The sequence below is a fragment of the Botryllus schlosseri genome, chromosome 2, assembly GCF_051294905.1.
Source record: "Botryllus schlosseri isolate E-star chromosome 2, Bs_hap1, whole genome shotgun sequence".
In the NCBI taxonomy this organism is placed as follows: Eukaryota; Metazoa; Chordata; class Ascidiacea; order Stolidobranchia; family Styelidae; genus Botryllus; species Botryllus schlosseri.
The window spans coordinates 8,147,007-8,164,261 of NC_137237.1; the positions used below are offsets into that span (position 1 = coordinate 8,147,007).

Sequence of the window (17,255 nt, forward strand, 5' to 3'; positions counted from 1 at the left end):
GCTACAAATTTTTTGACACGGATTTTTCTCCTTTGATTGCTTTCTCTTCATCAGCTAAGAAGTCGTCTTTGTCATAAATAACTTTCAACAATAAGGAACAACTAGGACAGGTGGCTTCTTCCTCACCAGCCTGCAGGGCTTCTAGCGAAATTTCAAATCTAAAAAGCGGCTCGAGACAGATACAATCAATGCTCAACAAAAGAAATGAAACCAACCGATCTCCGCATGGACAGGGATAGTAATACATCTCCTCATCCTCGTCGTATTCGAAGTCTTCAATCTCTACCTCATCGTGATAAATTGACATGGTATGTTATTGCATACAGATCTAATTCTACGGTGCTGAAAAAGATAGAGAAAATTCAATAGAAATTGGGATAATCACTAAAATGTTAGCTCAAATGATTACCGTATTTGTTTTTAGTCAATAAAGTCGAAACAAATTACAAGCTGACTTGTATACTCAATTTGTAGAAAATTTCATCAGGGTTCGTGCGATTATATTCACAATAAGATCAGTACGCACATATAATCCAATTCAAATCAATTTGTTAACAATTTAATCATTTCAATATACTACAAGACTCCGATACAATGAAAGACAGGAAGGTATCAGAACGACTCGGAGTAGTCTTTGAAATCAGACACCCACCTGGCCTAGGTGATGTTAAATGGAGGCATGTGTCGGAAGGCGAGATTAATACGTCAGGTCGTGGTCCGGTAAACTTGAGGACTTACTAGTACTGATTCAATAGAAATTTTTGGTATTTCGAGCTGAATGTGGACGGGCATGCTCGAAGACTGTCACATAGCTGGCGAGATACTGTTCCACACTGCAGGTCCGGCATATTTGAGGTGACGATGAACTTTTACGTCGACCATATGGTAGGTGGACGACGTGGAAGCGTGTGTGTTGTACTTATGCACTTTCGATACGAGGTAAAGAAGTCGTTGAAATTTTTGGGGCAGTAACCGCAGTGGAACTGATGCATGAACTTGGCAATTTCTAGTTGACACATATCTTGCATGTTGTACACTGTACATTGTAGAGTAATCTTTTGAGCAGTGATTTGTAGGGCGCACATCCTGGCCCCTTTTGGGCACTGGCTATGATACGGCGGACCTCATGTGACAGTTTTTGCAGTGCCCTCAGTGCGTGAACACTGGCAGCCCCCCAATAGATGATGCCATATTGCCAGAGTGGAATTGGTGGCAGCGTCACGCGCAACTTTTCGTTCAATTACTAGATTATTCTATGCAAGAAACCCTTCTGTCACTCGCAACTCATTGCTGAAAACAACCACTGTTTCCAGTCTAGCCATGTTGCAACTTTGATAGAAATAATGATTTGGAAGAGGACCCATACTGGTATATGTATTCTCCAAGGCTGCAGAACAGACCAAACTGCATTTCAATGCATTTTCCTATGAAAATTCGTGCTTAAAATTCACTTCCCACACCAGACTGGAATCAGTGGTTTGCTTTTGACAATAAGTTGGCATGTGAAAAAAGGGTTTCTTCCATGTAATTGACCAGAGTGGAACCGGTGGCAACGGCACGCGCAACGTCACGCAAGCATCTATATCTGATCACGCCGATTTATGAATTATGCTGACGTCACAAAGCGATACCAGAGTTCAGATCCAGAATAAGGCGCTTGCGCTTTACAATGAACGCAAGCAAGTGTGGTATTTGCGCAACAGCGAATATTCGGCGTAACCCTAGTCCGGCGTGTACCAGGTCTATTTTGGCACATTGTGTCGTTTAATAAGTAATTCGGTATCGAATCAGAGCGAAAAATATTTCCGTCACGCGGATCAAATTTTCCAATCACGCGAGAAATCTGTCTGTCACGCACAACATGTTGTCGAAAACAACCACCGATTCCAGTCTGGGTAATTGATTAAATGAAAAGTTGCGCCGCTCATGACATGACACCAAGTCCACTCTGACACAGTACTGACATTCCATATTAGTATATTAGTATAACAGCCATGATGTTCGATTTCAAGTATAGACTGGGATTTTTGCTTATTTTGAATGTGACTGACGGTTTAATATGTGAATAATAGCAACTGATCTTATCAAACATGTTCGCACCAAATCTCTTCGAAAATACCAGGTATGTAAGACAGTATTACATTTTTCTAGGAGAGCGTGTCTCAGTCATGTTGATTAGTTTCATCAAATGCGTTCTTTTAACCGAAATGCAACCCACATATTTGATAGAGATTGTCACCCTCTGTAGTAATCACCAACCCTATTGAAGATTTGGAATGCAGCAGACACAAGGTATCACATTAGCAATGAGACACTAGTTATCAAATCGAGTTGTGGGATCAAATGGGTCAATAGTTGCCTTCATATCCACCATGCATACGAGTTGCCTTGCTTATAAGAATACTATTGATAGTTTCTTCAATTTGACATATCGTCACACATTACACTTTGTTTGGCTTATTCAAGTGGCCCACTGAAGAAAAATGTCACCCGCCCCTGAGCCCAGGATCATTCAGTATTGTATAATTGTAGCTTGTTATTGGCAAACAAGTTACGCATAATGTTGCCACCAAATCGAGTTTGCTTCGAGGGTAAATTGACCAGGAGCATGTACCGATTCGGGGTTTCTAATGTGTAAATCATGACCACTGGTTGTCAAAACATCTTTGTGACCCAGCTCAGATCAGAGCCACCACATATACATTTTCGCGATTGCAGTCTTTCACAGCCCAAGACTACACCGAATCACATGATGATATGAGACTAGTCAGTTTCAATACTCAGAAGCGCAATGTCTCCTGTGTAGTCGCACGTCACCATCGAACCTGGCGTATATCAAGTATACTTGAAATATCAATGTATAGCTACCTCAAAATCAACACATGGGCCATAATTACTGATCTACATGAAGTTATATCCACCAAACCATACACTACAAAACAAAATGTACCTCTAAGGCTCTTTCTTTCAGTTGGATGATGAGAGAATCACGTCTTCAGACTTTTCTTCTTGCAATAAAATGGGATCTTCAAATTAGATAATCTACTATAGTCTTTCCTAAAGTTCGACGACTCGAAAGAACTAAACCTCTTGGAACCTGACAGAAAAGATCGCACACCATGAAAGAATGTAATGATACCATACGGAAAAATAACAAATGTCATTCAAAATCAACACTGACATCAAATGAGGACTGGATGGAGATTGTTTCTTGCGTTTGGTTTTTTTCATTTAGCTTCAAAGGCAATTAAATGGGTCAGCAGTACATTGCACATGTGTATATGCAGAAGCAGGTAAGTCGCGATAAAATTAACATCAATTCAGTGTCCAACAATGGTTTTCAAATCTCCAGTTAAGTGTTAAGCAATTTCAAGTTTCTTCTAGAATCATTCGTCAGTTTTCAGTTATCAACACGCCGATCATTGTATCGTAGTACAGCTTTTAGCCTGCATACCCTTTCTTCCCATCTCGGTGACTATCTGCACACGTGTTCCAGGGCTCAAGCTCTCGGCATCGGTGCAAGCGGATACGTGAACAAAAACATCCTGTCCACCGTCTGAAGGAGTGACGAATCCGTATCCTTTTTCGTGGTTGAAAAACTTGATTTCTCCTTCCATCGAACCCATTTTGAATTTGAAGACTGCTAACCGGGAACAAAAGTGCACGCGAATGACTACTACCAAGGCAACGGCAAATTTTCAAGAGAGCGAGGTGTTGGCCGCAGGGAATGGTATGTGAATATGCTGATTGCTGATTGGGCGCACAAGCACGTGGGTTCGGTTCTATGTGTCATAGTAGCACACTATTCGCAGTGATCAGCTCTCCTAGGTTATTCGAGTCGATAAAATATAGCTTGTCGCGTCATTTACCATCGACGCACAGTCGCTAGTTTGGTTTAACCTTTTCCACTTGTCAGTGCCTGTTTATATAACCACATTATTTAGTTACAAACACGTGTAGCGTCTTTACCTCTGAATCAAAAGCGCACAAGTACAACACACGCGCGTCCACGTCGTCCAAATATCATATGATCGACCGAAAAGATCATCACTCTATCAAATATGCCGGACCTGATGTGTGGAACAGTATCCCGCCGGCCATCCGACAGTCGACGAGCATGTCCACATTCAAGTCGAAATACAAGCAATTACTACTAAATAAATACAGTCCATCCTCAGGATTACCGGACCACGACTGACCTATCGATCTCGCTTCCCATGACATGCCGCCCTATTTCTTGTCGCTTTCTTTTTCTATACTATCTTCTTTACTTTCATTCAGTGTGCATGCCGCCTCTTTACATCGCCTAGGCCAAGGTGGGTGTCTGATTCCATAGACAACTCCTAGTCGCTTCGACATCTTCCTTTCTCTTCATTGTATCGCATTTTTTGTAGTGTATTGAACTGATAAAATTGCTAATAAACCAATGATGATGATGATGATGAGGTATCCTTCCACTCTACCAGTCCGATTGAATAGTATATTCATATTGAAATGAACCCGAATATTTTCGGCTGACACTCGTCAGGGGTAATCGTCAGCAACTAGTAGAGAATTAGAAATAATATTGTATATCAACAATCGTATCACAAAATATGACGTCACCAGCATGGAATGAAATCTCAAATAAGAGAGCGTCTCAAATGTATTGTTTTAAGATGGTACACGAACTTCTGTAGACAAAGCTACCAGTCAGGTGTAAAATTCAATCAGTTTTATTGGTGTTAATATTTGGAATAAGCTACCACCAAATCTTCTGAGCTAAGAAATGGCTTCATTATCTGATCTCTAACTACCACTACATGTCAAAATGTTTATCAAATCCACCACAAGATTGCGATGTAATGAAAAGATTGGAGGGTGACAGGAAGACTTGGAGCAGTCTTTTAATCAGATACCCACCTTGGCCTACAGCATGTAAATTAGGGTTGCCATATTTTCGTTTCACAAATTCCGGACGCTCTTCAGCGACCATTAGCGAATTTCAAAAGGAGGTGTTAGCACATTGTCGATCAATATGACGTCACACCAGCAACGCTTTGTTTATCGAATAGAGGTGGTCCCGATCCGGTTCAGGAGTATGTGGTTGTGTATTGTAAGTTGTAACCAGGGCCGAAGTCGGATGTTTTCAGCCCCTCCCGCCCAAATAAACACTGATCTCGGACCTCCCGTAGGGTATTCGATGCAACTTCTGGGGGCTTACTATATGCATCATTGAATAAAGCATTCAGACGGCCTGCCCTAAACCGACTCTATGAATAGGCCATTATCTTGTAATTGCGATTACAATCAGACTTCTTTTTGTAAATTAATGTTATTTTATATTTCTTTTTATTCGCCGTTTTTGCGAGGGTGGTAGTCCCCATATTGAAACCAATATGTATTATGCTAAATCGCTCACAGCGCGAAGAAAAATTTCATGTAGCATAAATCTTCCCAAAGATAATCTTGTTTACGTTGATTTACGAAAAAATTATTATCTTACTTCAAGCATTCAAAATTCCGGACATTTAGGCATATTTTAGAAATTCCTCCCGGACGCAGTTTTTACAGTGAAATTCCGGACGTATGAATGTAAATAAAAGGCATGCACTGCACAGTGGATTTAAGAACGGATAACATAAAAGGAATCGACAAATATGAATGCCGCATGCGTCGGTAGGCGCGGTTGATAAGTCAGACTATGGTCAGGTAATCTTGAGGGCTGATTAGTATTATTTTTTTTCAATCAATAATCGTCAGATTATATTTTCATCTGATCAAGACACATGCACAGTTGCACACAATGTAGCCTACAATGCGATAAGACCAATGCGTTGCAATGAACAGATAGGAGGATCCATCCCGACCTAGTGCCCGATGTCTAGTTCTCTATGTTAATCCTCCATTCCGCGACTCATTCTTGCTCGATTTCCATTCCTTGTGAGTACGTTCTTTAATCTGGTCGTCTTCTGGGCTTTTTTTTCGCCGTAAGAACAGCGACGCGAGGGAAGAGGAGCCCAGATAACCTCCAACGCGGAATCGAACCTGGGCCGCCTGGGTAGTAGGGGAGACCGGGGACAAATGTAACTAGGGGCAAATGTAACAATCGACCTCACCGCTAGTAGGATGGAGAAATCAGCTTGATATTTTAAGTGCGGATGCAGTAGTTATTTCTCCTATTATACCTGGAGTTACGTTGAGCTACGATCCGAAACCCCGGAATAATTTGCAAAAAACGAAATTTTTGACCCTTGAGTAAAGTTTTTCTGGTCTGGAATAATTTGTCTAGACGAATAGTACCTCAACTAGTTACAACATAATATGTATAGCTGGAACAATGTTACTATAGTCTACCGTGGTGATAGAAGGAATAGGACTTGCATCGCCGGGAAGGTGCCATACTGAGACACTAATCATGGTCGAGCGTGTCAGGGGCAATCGTAACACTCTGTTACTTTTGCCCCGTTACAATATGTTATCAATTCTGATGTCTTTGTTCATATGTTGGTATTACCATTCATCTACTGCAAAATAATCTTGCAACAGCCAGAAGCTCACCAAAACAGATACTGCCTTGCGATACCAATTCTAACATGATCATCTGTCGAAACGGCCATACAATGGTGGTGATGTGAATCTGACGGCTCGGTTATTTTCGTGATTCAACCACCCTTTCTCATGTTGATTGACTTTTGGTGTGTCGAACTTCAATATTCATGGCTTGATTCTCGTCCTCTGACTTTGATCATGGACCACTTACATTTTGATATTTGATGTGAACAGTTTATGTTAATTTTCTACAGCACAGAAGAATGTCATTATAGCTTTGACGCCACACAATGCTGCGTCCTCATTTTACAATACTATCATCGGCCCATTCAACCAAGATATGTTAGCCAGGTCGGTTTCGCACCTTCGCAGGTGACCGAGTGACCAACCCCTTATGCACGCTGAACAACAGAACCTTGGCAGAAGAGGCCGAATATGTGTAGGGAGATGATGGAATGAATGTGTCTCTTGTACACTTTAAGCTTGAACAAGACACGAAGGGTGATATTACATGCAGATGTCATAAATGGGGTGGGGCGTAGCCTGGAAGCGTTCAAACGTCTCTTTCTTTAGTTTCATGCAATATTACAATTTGTGCTTCCGTTTTCGTTGTTCATTTCGTTTGAGTTTAGTTATAAATAACACTGTTACAATTGCCCCGCAAGGGTGGTACAATTGCCCCTGGGTACGGGGCGATTGTAACATTTGAGCAGCGATTTTTGCGACCCAAAATTTACATGATTGATTGTTGATTGAGTTCCAATTTATTTTTTATATCAACTATCGAGTTGTTGGCTTCTTTATATAAAACTTTGGAAGTGAAATTTCCACGAGAAAACCACGTAATGATGGAAAATACGAAAAGTGTTACAATTGTCCCCGGTCTCCCCTAGTATTAACTGTGATAAATGCTCGATCATCTCCTGGGTGGCTCGGCTTAAAAGGCTTTGTCATATCGAGCCTCCCGTCGACCTTACATGTCACATTTCACTGTGTTGCATTTTTATTGTGTGTGATGTTGATTTGTAATGTGGACGAATAAAAAACGCCCTCTCTCTCTCTCTCTCTCCATAGGGAGTACTAGTAAATATATATTTCCATCAGTCATTCTATTCTCTTCCGTCCAGCTAATAAATAACAATTTTATCAGAACCGTCTTGGGCTGATTGTAAAAGCAAGTGCTATACTTACTCGTACCTCGAGCCTGGGTTCTTCTGATATTCTTTAAATCCTTAATCCAATCGAAGTTACAATATGACATCCTCTGTTGGGGGGCTGTTAGTAGGCTATAACTGCACTTGAGCCATTGCAAAAACTACAACATAACGTACAGCGTATCATGGCCTGGTTGTCCATATCCAACAAAGTCGCTGGTGAAGAGATTCGGTGTCCCAAACAGAGAAGATATGCGGAAGCTAGAAGTCGCCAAGTTTAGTTCCACTGCGGTCATTGCCCCGAATAGGTACAGCACACGCGCGTCCACGTCGTCCAAATATCATACGATCGACCGAAAAGATCAACGCTCTGTCAAATATGCCAAACCTAAAGTATGGAACAGAAGTATCCTTCAGGCCATCCGACAGTCGACGAGCATGTCCAATGTCCACATTCAAGTAGAAATACAAGCAATTTCTGCTAAATAAATACTAATCCGCCTTCAATATTATACCTGACCACGGCATGACCTATCGATCTCGCCTCCCGTGAAATGCCACCCCATTTTTTGTCACTTACATTTTATTATACTATCTTCTTTCACTTTTCATTCAGTGCGCATACCTCGTCTTTTCATCGCCTGGGAGGCCAAGGTGTGTGTCTGATTCCCAAGACTATATATACTCGAAGTCGTTTCGACACCTTGAGCACTATCTTTTCATTGTAGCCTATCGCATTTTTGTGGTGTATTGAACTGATGAAAATTGCAAATAAACCGAACTGAGTAGACTTTTGCGTCGCTACTTCTACCTGAATTGTCATATTGAGTACGTTGTACACCTCTGTGTAATGAAAGATAGAAGGATGTCGAAACGACCGAAGTATGCCTACTTTCAATCTACCATCCACCTCCGCCTATAGTGCCTGGTGTAGGCTAACTGTAGATAACATAATCCAACAGTGTTCTATGTTGATCTCCCGGCTATCTTTCTTTTTGACGCTTTCCTCGCTCTTTGGTCTATCTCTGATTTTTTTTGTAGAAATGGCGTAGCGTGTTTAATACTTTGATTTTTTTTCTGAAATAAGTAGGAGTCCAATCAATCAATTAGTTTTATTAATATTTTCATCATTTCAAAACATCACAAGACTGCGATACAATGATAATATAGGGAGTATCGAAGCAACTTGGAGTAGCCTTTTTCCAACCCGACTCCCGAAAGACCAGCTACACGTAAATTCAGTTGGAACTTGATCTACAAATTACCCGCTTTCTCGTCCGCTGTTATAACTTGTAAGAAGTGTCCTTTTTTCGGAATTCAAAATATGGTAACCCTAATTAACAGGCCTAATTGGGTTGATGACCACAGTGACAGTGCTAATCCACAAGTGTAAGTCCTCTAATATTATTACATGCCTTGATTGGTTGACACTTATTCTATCGAGCAAATGCATAAACAGCAGAAGTAAGTATGTAGAACACAAACGCAGGCACAGTATTCACTATCGGATAACTATGATCGCTGCGACTTTCGAGGGAACTAGTAGCTCAAGTTTATTCATAAAATTATTTCAAAAATCACGAGTTGACTGCGATACAATGAAACATAGGAAGGTGCTGAAACGACTTGGAGTAGTCTTTGAGATTAGACACCCACTTCGGCCTAGGCGATGTAAATAGGAGGCATGCACAGCGCACACTAAACGAAAGTAAAACATAATCAGAGGTGGTCAGTAACGAAGTACTTCTACTTTTTGAAGTACTTGAAGTAGATTTTGCCTACTCACACTACTTTTTAAGTAGTTATGATTTTAGACTACTTCTACTTCTACTTGACAGTTTTTAGTTTTGTAGGCAAAAATAAGCGTAGAATACCTACTTACTTACTTACTTGTGAACCACCACTTCTACTTCTACTTGAGTAGAAATTCCGGCGTTACTTCTACTTCTACTTGAGTAGCGACGGTGACTACTTTGACCACCTCTGAACATAATATAATATAAAATGATAAGCGACAAAAACAGGTGGCATGTGACGGAAGGCGAGATCGATGTCAGGTCGTGGTCCGGTGAATGTTGAGGGATGACTAGTACCGCTGCACAAAGCCCATAAACGATTCCCGATAAAAGCAAATTGGCTAATTTTTACTACTGTTCATTGTTACAATTCCAAAGCATTGAAAGCCAGAACACTAAATGCATACAGCAAAAATTTTCAGTAGCCCAATACTACTAAGAACATCCATCAAGCCAAGCCTTTGGAAACTTTTATCAAGCATTGATAAAAACACTTGCAAGAATACAAGAAATATTCAATATCAGGCACAAGTAAAGCGTAAAATCGATGTAAAAGATGGGAACGATCTTCAGGTTGTTACAAGAACTTTTTAAAACTCATTGTGCAAGTTGTGGGTGCTCAAATTCCCATCATGCTCCAAAATTAATTCAGCGATTTCTGGGTAAAGAGTATCTGAAGCCTCCGATCCATATAAAAATTCTAGATGATCCCATTGCTTCATCTCTTTCGTCCTAACCAAAGTTTTAAGCTTCGGTATGATCTCCAGCACATCTTCGGTGTCAGCAAACCAGTCCTCTGTGCCCCAGTATAAAGCAACGGGGACATTTACTGAAGTTAAATCGTACGTAGGTGGGACTGTTGACCCGTAAGCAGCCATATTCTCTCCGTCGCTAGGGTAGCGATACTTACGAGTGTCATTATGTGCTATCATCTAAAACGAAGTGAAATTCTTTAAACCATTGTGAGCGCAAAAGAGATATTCCATCAAGAATTCACCTGAGCGAAATGAATAATATTTTGAACCGAGGTCCCTGCCGGTATGTGCGACAAATAGACAGGGATCTTGTCAACACAGTATCTGGACGGCGTGAAGCCAGCGATACTGAGCAGCAAATTCTCACCGAGAAATCGGAAGTCTTCGTGGGTATCCACAAACGTATGAAGTTTCGTGGACAGCCATTTACCTAAAAAAAAGAAAATTTCACGACGCAACCAAACAAAACAAACAGTTAATTTTTCACCTGCTCTGGAATTGGGCAGAAGCTCGGCTCCTCCCATGGCCCATTGCCCAACTTCGAGGGTGTTATAAAATTTGGCCAGGTATTTGATTGGACTCCTGAAGCTGCTCAAACTGAACACGGGACCGAGAGCAATGAACAGATGAACCTTGTTATTGAATTCCTGATCCTCTGCCAACTTTGCAAACATCATCAAGGTGCCCTATTAGAAGGCAACACCAACTACTTTTCAAAGAAATCATTGCCGTGTTGCAAGACTAGATATGTCCAGAAAAAGACGCTGAAAGCAAGTAGGAGACACCCGAGCAAGGCTATCCGACAGATGACTCAATCCAAGCCCTAACGAAGGACTCAAATAATTTTCCATATCCAAGGGAGCACTTCTAGCTAAGACACGACTCAAGAGTCGTTACTACCCTGAATTTTTGACACTGCAGAGATATTCTTTGGGTGACATCACACGACTGCAAAGGGAATTTTGGTTCAATAAATATGTTCGTGAATTAGCCTACAACTACAGGTTACGTAACCCAACAAATCGATATTATATGATACGCCAACATCAAGGAGAACCTTATTGCTGCGTCACGACTGCTAATCGTATAATACTGGGCTGATAGGCATAATTTCCAGCTGCACGCAGCAGTGATATTTGATCAGATTGGAACTCTCGGTCATCTAATTTTTTGAATTCATGTGTGAAAACAAGGATTCGTATGAATATATGGACCAGAACTTGGTTGTATGCGGGAAACACCAAACCATTGAAACCGATAAACACAACATTTTCAAATCGAATTATATGCGGACAAAGCATCAACTGAAATCCAGCACCCACCACCCATTTCCCAAAACTTGAGATGTGATATAACATGTTTGACCTGCTGGGCTTTTTTCGAAAAAATTCATATAATTTTAAGCTACAACTACTGAAATTTATGCTGCGGGTTGGTGGTTCGCTAGTCAAGGTATATGCCAGGGGACCAGGGGTGACCACTGACCAACCTTTTGGCTATTCACCGCCGCATTCCAGGGCATAGCCATAATGAACTAACTGGACGCCAAATGCCCATCTTAAACTGTCATATCCATGTCCACATTGTCCAGTGAACTCCGGACTAATCTACTTTTCCACAAATGGTTTGCTATACGCACCGAAATTGCGAGTGGCGATGTTATGAATAGTTACAGAGATCAGTTACGGTCGCCAACACATACAAATTAAATTAGGTACATGTCAACGGCCGCACAAATTTCCTTCTACGGCCGTAGATTGGCCAACCCTGGTATATGGCATTGCAGAAATGTACAGAAAATTTGTGACTATTTAGCGTGATTGAGTGGCATCATAGAAATGCAACCTGAGAGTGTCCAACATAGGAGATTTTGTTGTTGCTAGTCGTCTCTCTTATATGATCCACCATCGCCGGAAGATCCATCTCTGAAAACTGTTGCCAGCTGTACCTCCAAAAGCTCTCGTCCACATCAGGGTTCAGTGACTCGTGCCGCCTTGAATAAGTGTTTCCCCGCACATTGCCAAGCCAGACATCAATACCTGAAAACCTCGACTATAATTGTTCCTGTTGAACTAATCTTGCAAGAATGTTAATTCACTTATTGTGAGTGCAATTTATTCCACACATAAATTCCAGCACATTTCAAGGGAGTTGAAGCATTGTCTGAATTCGACTTAAATAAGTTGAAAGAGCTCTTAGATCGAGTACCGTAGTTGTGTATATGCATGCAACATTCAAAGTAGTTTACAAGTGAATTCGGAACTTGTTGTTTGTTAAACTTATACATGAACTTTGCTAAGTCAAAAATATATATGTCCTCAACTTAGAGAATGCGAAGTTCCTTATAATATGTAGATAAGTGATGATAGACGGTCAGTGCAGCAATGGCCCGAATGGCTATATTATGCAGTACTTGCGGGGTTTCAAAATAGTTTGGGTTGCAGATCCTCACATAATAATACTGCAAATGGCAGTGAACAATGGAGAAATAAAGACTTTTAAGCAGAGGCCTAGGAACAATTCTGTTTAGTCACCACAAGACACCGGTATTGCGAGAGATCTTTGAGTAAACATGGCATTAAACATGTGATAGCTAGCAGAGTTGACCAGTAAGTAAGCAATGGTAACTTAATGGATTGCGCTGGTCTACTTGCACTAGGCCTACTCACTCAATCATTCAGTTTTCAGACGACTTACTCTTCCAGTTTTTCAATAAGAAGTATTTTTACGGGTTATAGTGTAATAACTAATGGACAATATAGCTCGTACATCACAGTCACATAATGTGTTTCCAAGATTGCACCCAGTACTAACACCATTAGTCGTTTCTTTTGTTATTACAGAGGTACATTACACAATTTCAAAAGATCACTGATAAAATTCTGCAAACCCTCTTCACAAATCTACCACACAATGATATCAATCAATTTGAGTTACTTTACTAGCTACTTTTGGCATGTCTTGGAAATCACTACTTCCAGCTGTAGCCTCTACTTCAGTGGTTCTCCAACTTTTTTAGACATGCCCCCCCTCTTTGATAGTGAAAAATTTCGCGCCCCCCTTATCGTCACATCACACAACGAAACCACAATGCTAGCAATCCAAACAGATACTTTAATGGCATAGAAGACTATTGATGAGAGAATTCTCAAATATGAAATTCGGACTATACACAGAGCAAGAACCATGAACTGGAGGTATATCGCTCGAAGCGCAAAATTTTTTCCAGTTGACTGCAACTTCGCGCCCCCCAGTTTGAGACGCTCTGCTCTACTTGAATAAAAATAAACAGCATTTCACTTCCATTTGAGTAACACCAATTGTTTCAACGGAGTGGTAAGATCGACAAATGAAACATGACATGCCTTTTTGTCACAAGCATATTATATTATGGAAAAATAGACTGTGAAGCGACTTTAATCTGGCCATTTCAAAATAATAGTCTACTCCACGAAGTTCAAAATACCTAGAATCCAAAGCAAGTGATGTCACTAAATTATATCGGTATGATTGATTTGTAATTGTGTAGCTAATAAAAATGACACTAAGATATGTCTTATTGTCCATCTGGTGAAACTGTCATTAGCATCCACATAGTTCACTTGCTTCATTCTGAAACCATCAAGTTTTATGAAGGGATCAAGGGTGGATATTCATAACCATTAAGGCCTTGGGCACTAAATAAAAATAGAAAAGGAACATTACCTTTATCTGCTAATTGAAAAGCAAGACTCTTTTTTGGCCCATTTGAAATCCAATTCGCAGAATCTGCCAGAAGTCCGTGTTGCAAAAGCACTGCGGGTCTCCGTGTCAAAGGCACTTGGGAACTTGGTAGGTTTATCCTATGCAGTCCCAAAATGTAGCCATCTTTCGTTTTGACAGAATGCTCTTCAACCGGATAACCTTCAAGACGAGCGCTATGGTGAAGAAATCTTTGTGTTTGTATTTACCACTAACCCGGATTCCAGAGTGGTGCTTATCCAAGCTAACCCGACCTTACGCCTAACCCTAACGCAAGCTGGGTCTAGTGTATTTTCTTAATTACAACAGCATGACCATCACCAATAAGGGTTCCCAGTTAACATGTCAAAAATTATTATTGTGGATAAGAAAGTAGATTAGATCAAGACCCTTCTTATTAGTCTACGCAGCCGCTCTAGCCAGGGACCAGGGTAAATAGAAAGAAGTACGGTAGGCTAACTTACCATAGCTTTTAATTATTTGAGGTACAGTCATAAAGCATTCCTGGATAACATTATCTTCTTCCTTGGAATCAGATTCTTCACCCCAACTTTCAATTTTTTGTTGGATAGAACGAACGAGATTGTCTACCGAGATGGCATCATCCTCCTTTTTTACTTTTCTTCTGGAAACACTGTCCCGTACAAAATAATAAACCATGAAGGTATGTTTTAAAGTAATACACGATATGCTATCAATTGAATAGTATATTTATATCGCAATGATTCCGAATATTTTCGGCTGACACTCGTCAGGGGTAATCGGCAGCAACTAGTAGAGAATTGTGTAGAATTGTAGAGTGCATACCTTTCTGCAATATAAGATCGCACGAAAAATCCGCAAATAAGGCCCGCGGTGAAAATAATACTTTCTTTCTTGAGCAGCTTCAGTTGCATTTCGCTCGTCAATATCATGTCATACTATTCTCACCATACAATATCAGCCATCGACTGTAAAGTTCATGTGTTGAGTGTTTACATACGCCAGAATCAGGGAACTTGATATTTTTAGATATCCCTGGCCAGAATGCATTCGGATTACGTAATCACACAACATGGTGGTCACACTGGCGTAGGTCCCAGGAGTTATCCAATGAGTCGTGTGAAGTTGCAGCTAATGAATGTTTCGACCCAGTTGCAAACATACCAGTTAGCAATCGGTAATATGGCATAAATTATGCGTGGAACTGAGCCACTGCGTACAATGGCACCATTCAATTTTCAACAACCACCGATTCCGGACGCGTATTCGTAATGTTATAGCTCCTACAGTATTCACCGCCGCGCACTTTCAGATTCGGTTTTTACGTTTATTGACTTTGGTTGCGCAGTTTGCACTGTCGTCACATATTGAACGTGTAACTCTGAGCTGTGTCAACGACTTCCGGACATGTTTCGAGCCAAGGATTTCGACCATCCTCACCTCGCATTGCGCCGTATGATAATTAAGCTAATGGCCATGCATAATCGAGTCCCAAAGCGTGTCAGTATTCCAGGGGTAATTGAACTATACCAGCCCTACCGATGAGGACACCTACAGTCGTAGATTTCCACTCATTGACCTTACAAAACCGTCGTTCCGACCCTAGACCGAGCAAACTACTATCATATTCTGATTCTGCCATAAGTGATGAGCGTCAAACCAATTTGCTGCATGTCAGATGTCGTTTTTAATTCAACAGGTCGATTCACTTGTTGCGTGGATGGAAAGAAATGATACTGTAACACACAAAAATTGGAAAATACACACAAAAGGTAAATGTATTGCAAATTCACTCATGTAACTGGATATACCACGAGGTGGAAACCTCGCCAGTTATTCCAGACACCCGAAGTAAAAAGACAATGGCAGATAACAAAAGTCGAAAACGAAATCTGCGGTACGGGTACCGTACTATCACAAGAATGTGCATTTCCCGTGACAACGTACGGGCTATCAATGTGGTTGGGGATCCGGAATGCAAACTTTTGCTTGCAAGCCCTTCTGTCCTTTTTCGGGAACTACTGATACCATTTGTCCTTCTACCAGAGTTTTGAATCCACTACCAGCGATGGCCGAGTGGTGAACAAATATGTCAGGTCCACTTTCAGGGGTGATAAATCCATAACCCTTATCTTCGTTGAAGAATTTCACGGTTCCACGAACTTCAGTCATTCTTTTTTTAAAACTTTGACCGTACGGAGACTTAAACGAGGAGAAGAGACCGCTCACGAATACGATTACTTTTCAGTGTGGCGAAATACGAGACAGAGAACGCATGTTCACTAATTTACGACCTCCTGTGGGCATGGCGAGTCGCTGAGCCATGATTCATCAAATTTATCACCATGAATTTTATAACATCCACCACTCCATATTTATTAGTTGCTATCCGAAGGAGAAGAATTAAATATAGGTTATGGAATATTATTGGACTTTATAACAAGTTTCAGCATTTAATTATGATGTCGCATAGCATTGGGCTGTAGTCAATAGGACTTTCTAGCAAATGTCCAGTTACAAAAGCTTATAATATTTGTTTAGGTCCAATGCAATTTTCATGAAATAATTTGCAGTCATACAAATGAAATATGGTAAAACTATAATACGACAATCTTCTCACAAAATCCGGTAAGACTATAATAATTAACAAAAGAAGAAAGCGAAATGTATTTCTTGTTCTGTTTGGCGCAGCTAGTGGGAGAATTGGCATTTATTGGCCATTTGTTTTTGAAAATCAACTATAACGAATTTGGTCCGTATTCTTATTCGCTCCAAATGTCCGCATTCGGATCACGGTCTGTCAGTTGAGTAGCACTGTGCGTAGATTGTCGGATTCCCAATTTTCGGAATCCTTAATCAATTCTCAATCCGGCACCGGTCCGAAAAAATACTGGTGGTAAATTTCCAACTCATAGTCCGAAATAATGCTGCTAAAATCAAATAATTTGTTCATGTTTCACTGAGAAAATCCAGTTAAAATCCGACTTACAAAGCAAATTAAAAATCCGGACCCAGTCCGGCTACATTAAAAATCGACGAAATCCGCCACCCACTCATGTTCTTCCGGCGAACTGGTCCCGTCCTTCCCTGACCTTGTTCTATAATTAATATCGCATTTCATGTGTGTGATTTTCGCCAATATATTTATCGCTTAATTCAATCTTGCTCCCGCCACCGTAAATGGCGGGTATTGATCCGTTTATATTCGTTTATATTCGAGGTGACCTAAGTCGCGAATGTATTTATTTTCAATTTCATGTTTCCTTTCCCATGATACATGGATGAATAAAATACTT

The 17,255-nt window shown here is 40.7% G+C and overlaps 2 protein-coding genes across 2 annotated transcripts; both read right to left on the reverse strand.

Moving 5' to 3' along the window:
- Position 1: 1 nt before the first annotated feature.
- Positions 2-3,737, reverse strand: LOC145433273 (diphthamide biosynthesis protein 3-like). Its single transcript, XM_080310320.1, has 3 exons — positions 2,951-3,737; positions 216-342; positions 2-158 (listed from the first exon to the last, which is right to left on the reverse strand). The coding sequence occupies exons 2-3, from the start codon at positions 305-307 to the stop codon at positions 2-4; spliced, it is 249 nt and encodes an 82-aa protein (XP_080166446.1). The 5' UTR covers positions 308-342; positions 2,951-3,737.
- A 5,476-nt stretch (positions 3,738-9,213) lies between these two features.
- LOC145433274 (lipase lipl-1-like) lies at positions 9,214-16,228 on the reverse strand. The gene is made up of 7 exons (XM_080310321.1): positions 14,785-16,228; positions 14,442-14,611; positions 13,942-14,139; positions 12,082-12,275; positions 10,724-10,922; positions 10,479-10,666; positions 9,214-10,413 (listed from the first exon to the last, which is right to left on the reverse strand). Exons 1-7 carry the CDS (start codon positions 14,889-14,891, stop codon positions 10,072-10,074), a joined length of 1,398 nt encoding a protein of 465 aa, XP_080166447.1. The 5' UTR covers positions 14,892-16,228; the 3' UTR covers positions 9,214-10,071.
- Positions 16,229-17,255: the final 1,027 nt, after the last annotated feature.

What these genes read in the sequence shown, in the direction of transcription:
- LOC145433273 (XM_080310320.1), bottom strand. Translation starts at nt 307, where the DNA reads ATGTCAATTTATCACGATGAGGTAGAGATTGAAGACTTCGAATACGAC. An exon ending in CCCTGTCCATGCGGAGATCG is followed by an intron (nt 159 to 215) that starts GTTGGTTTCATT and finishes GCCGCTTTTTAG; the next exon opens with ATTTGAAATTTCGCTAGAAG.
- LOC145433274 (XM_080310321.1), bottom strand. Translation starts at nt 14,891, where the DNA reads ATGATATTGACGAGCGAAATGCAACTGAAGCTGCTCAAGAAAGAAAGT. An exon ending in TCAAATAATTAAAAGCTATG is followed by an intron (nt 14,140 to 14,441) that starts GTAAGTTAGCCT and finishes CTCGTCTTGAAG; the next exon opens with GTTATCCGGTTGAAGAGCAT. An exon ending in TCTGCCCAATTCCAGAGCAG is followed by an intron (nt 10,667 to 10,723) that starts GTGAAAAATTAA and finishes TCTTTTTTTTAG; the next exon opens with GTAAATGGCTGTCCACGAAA.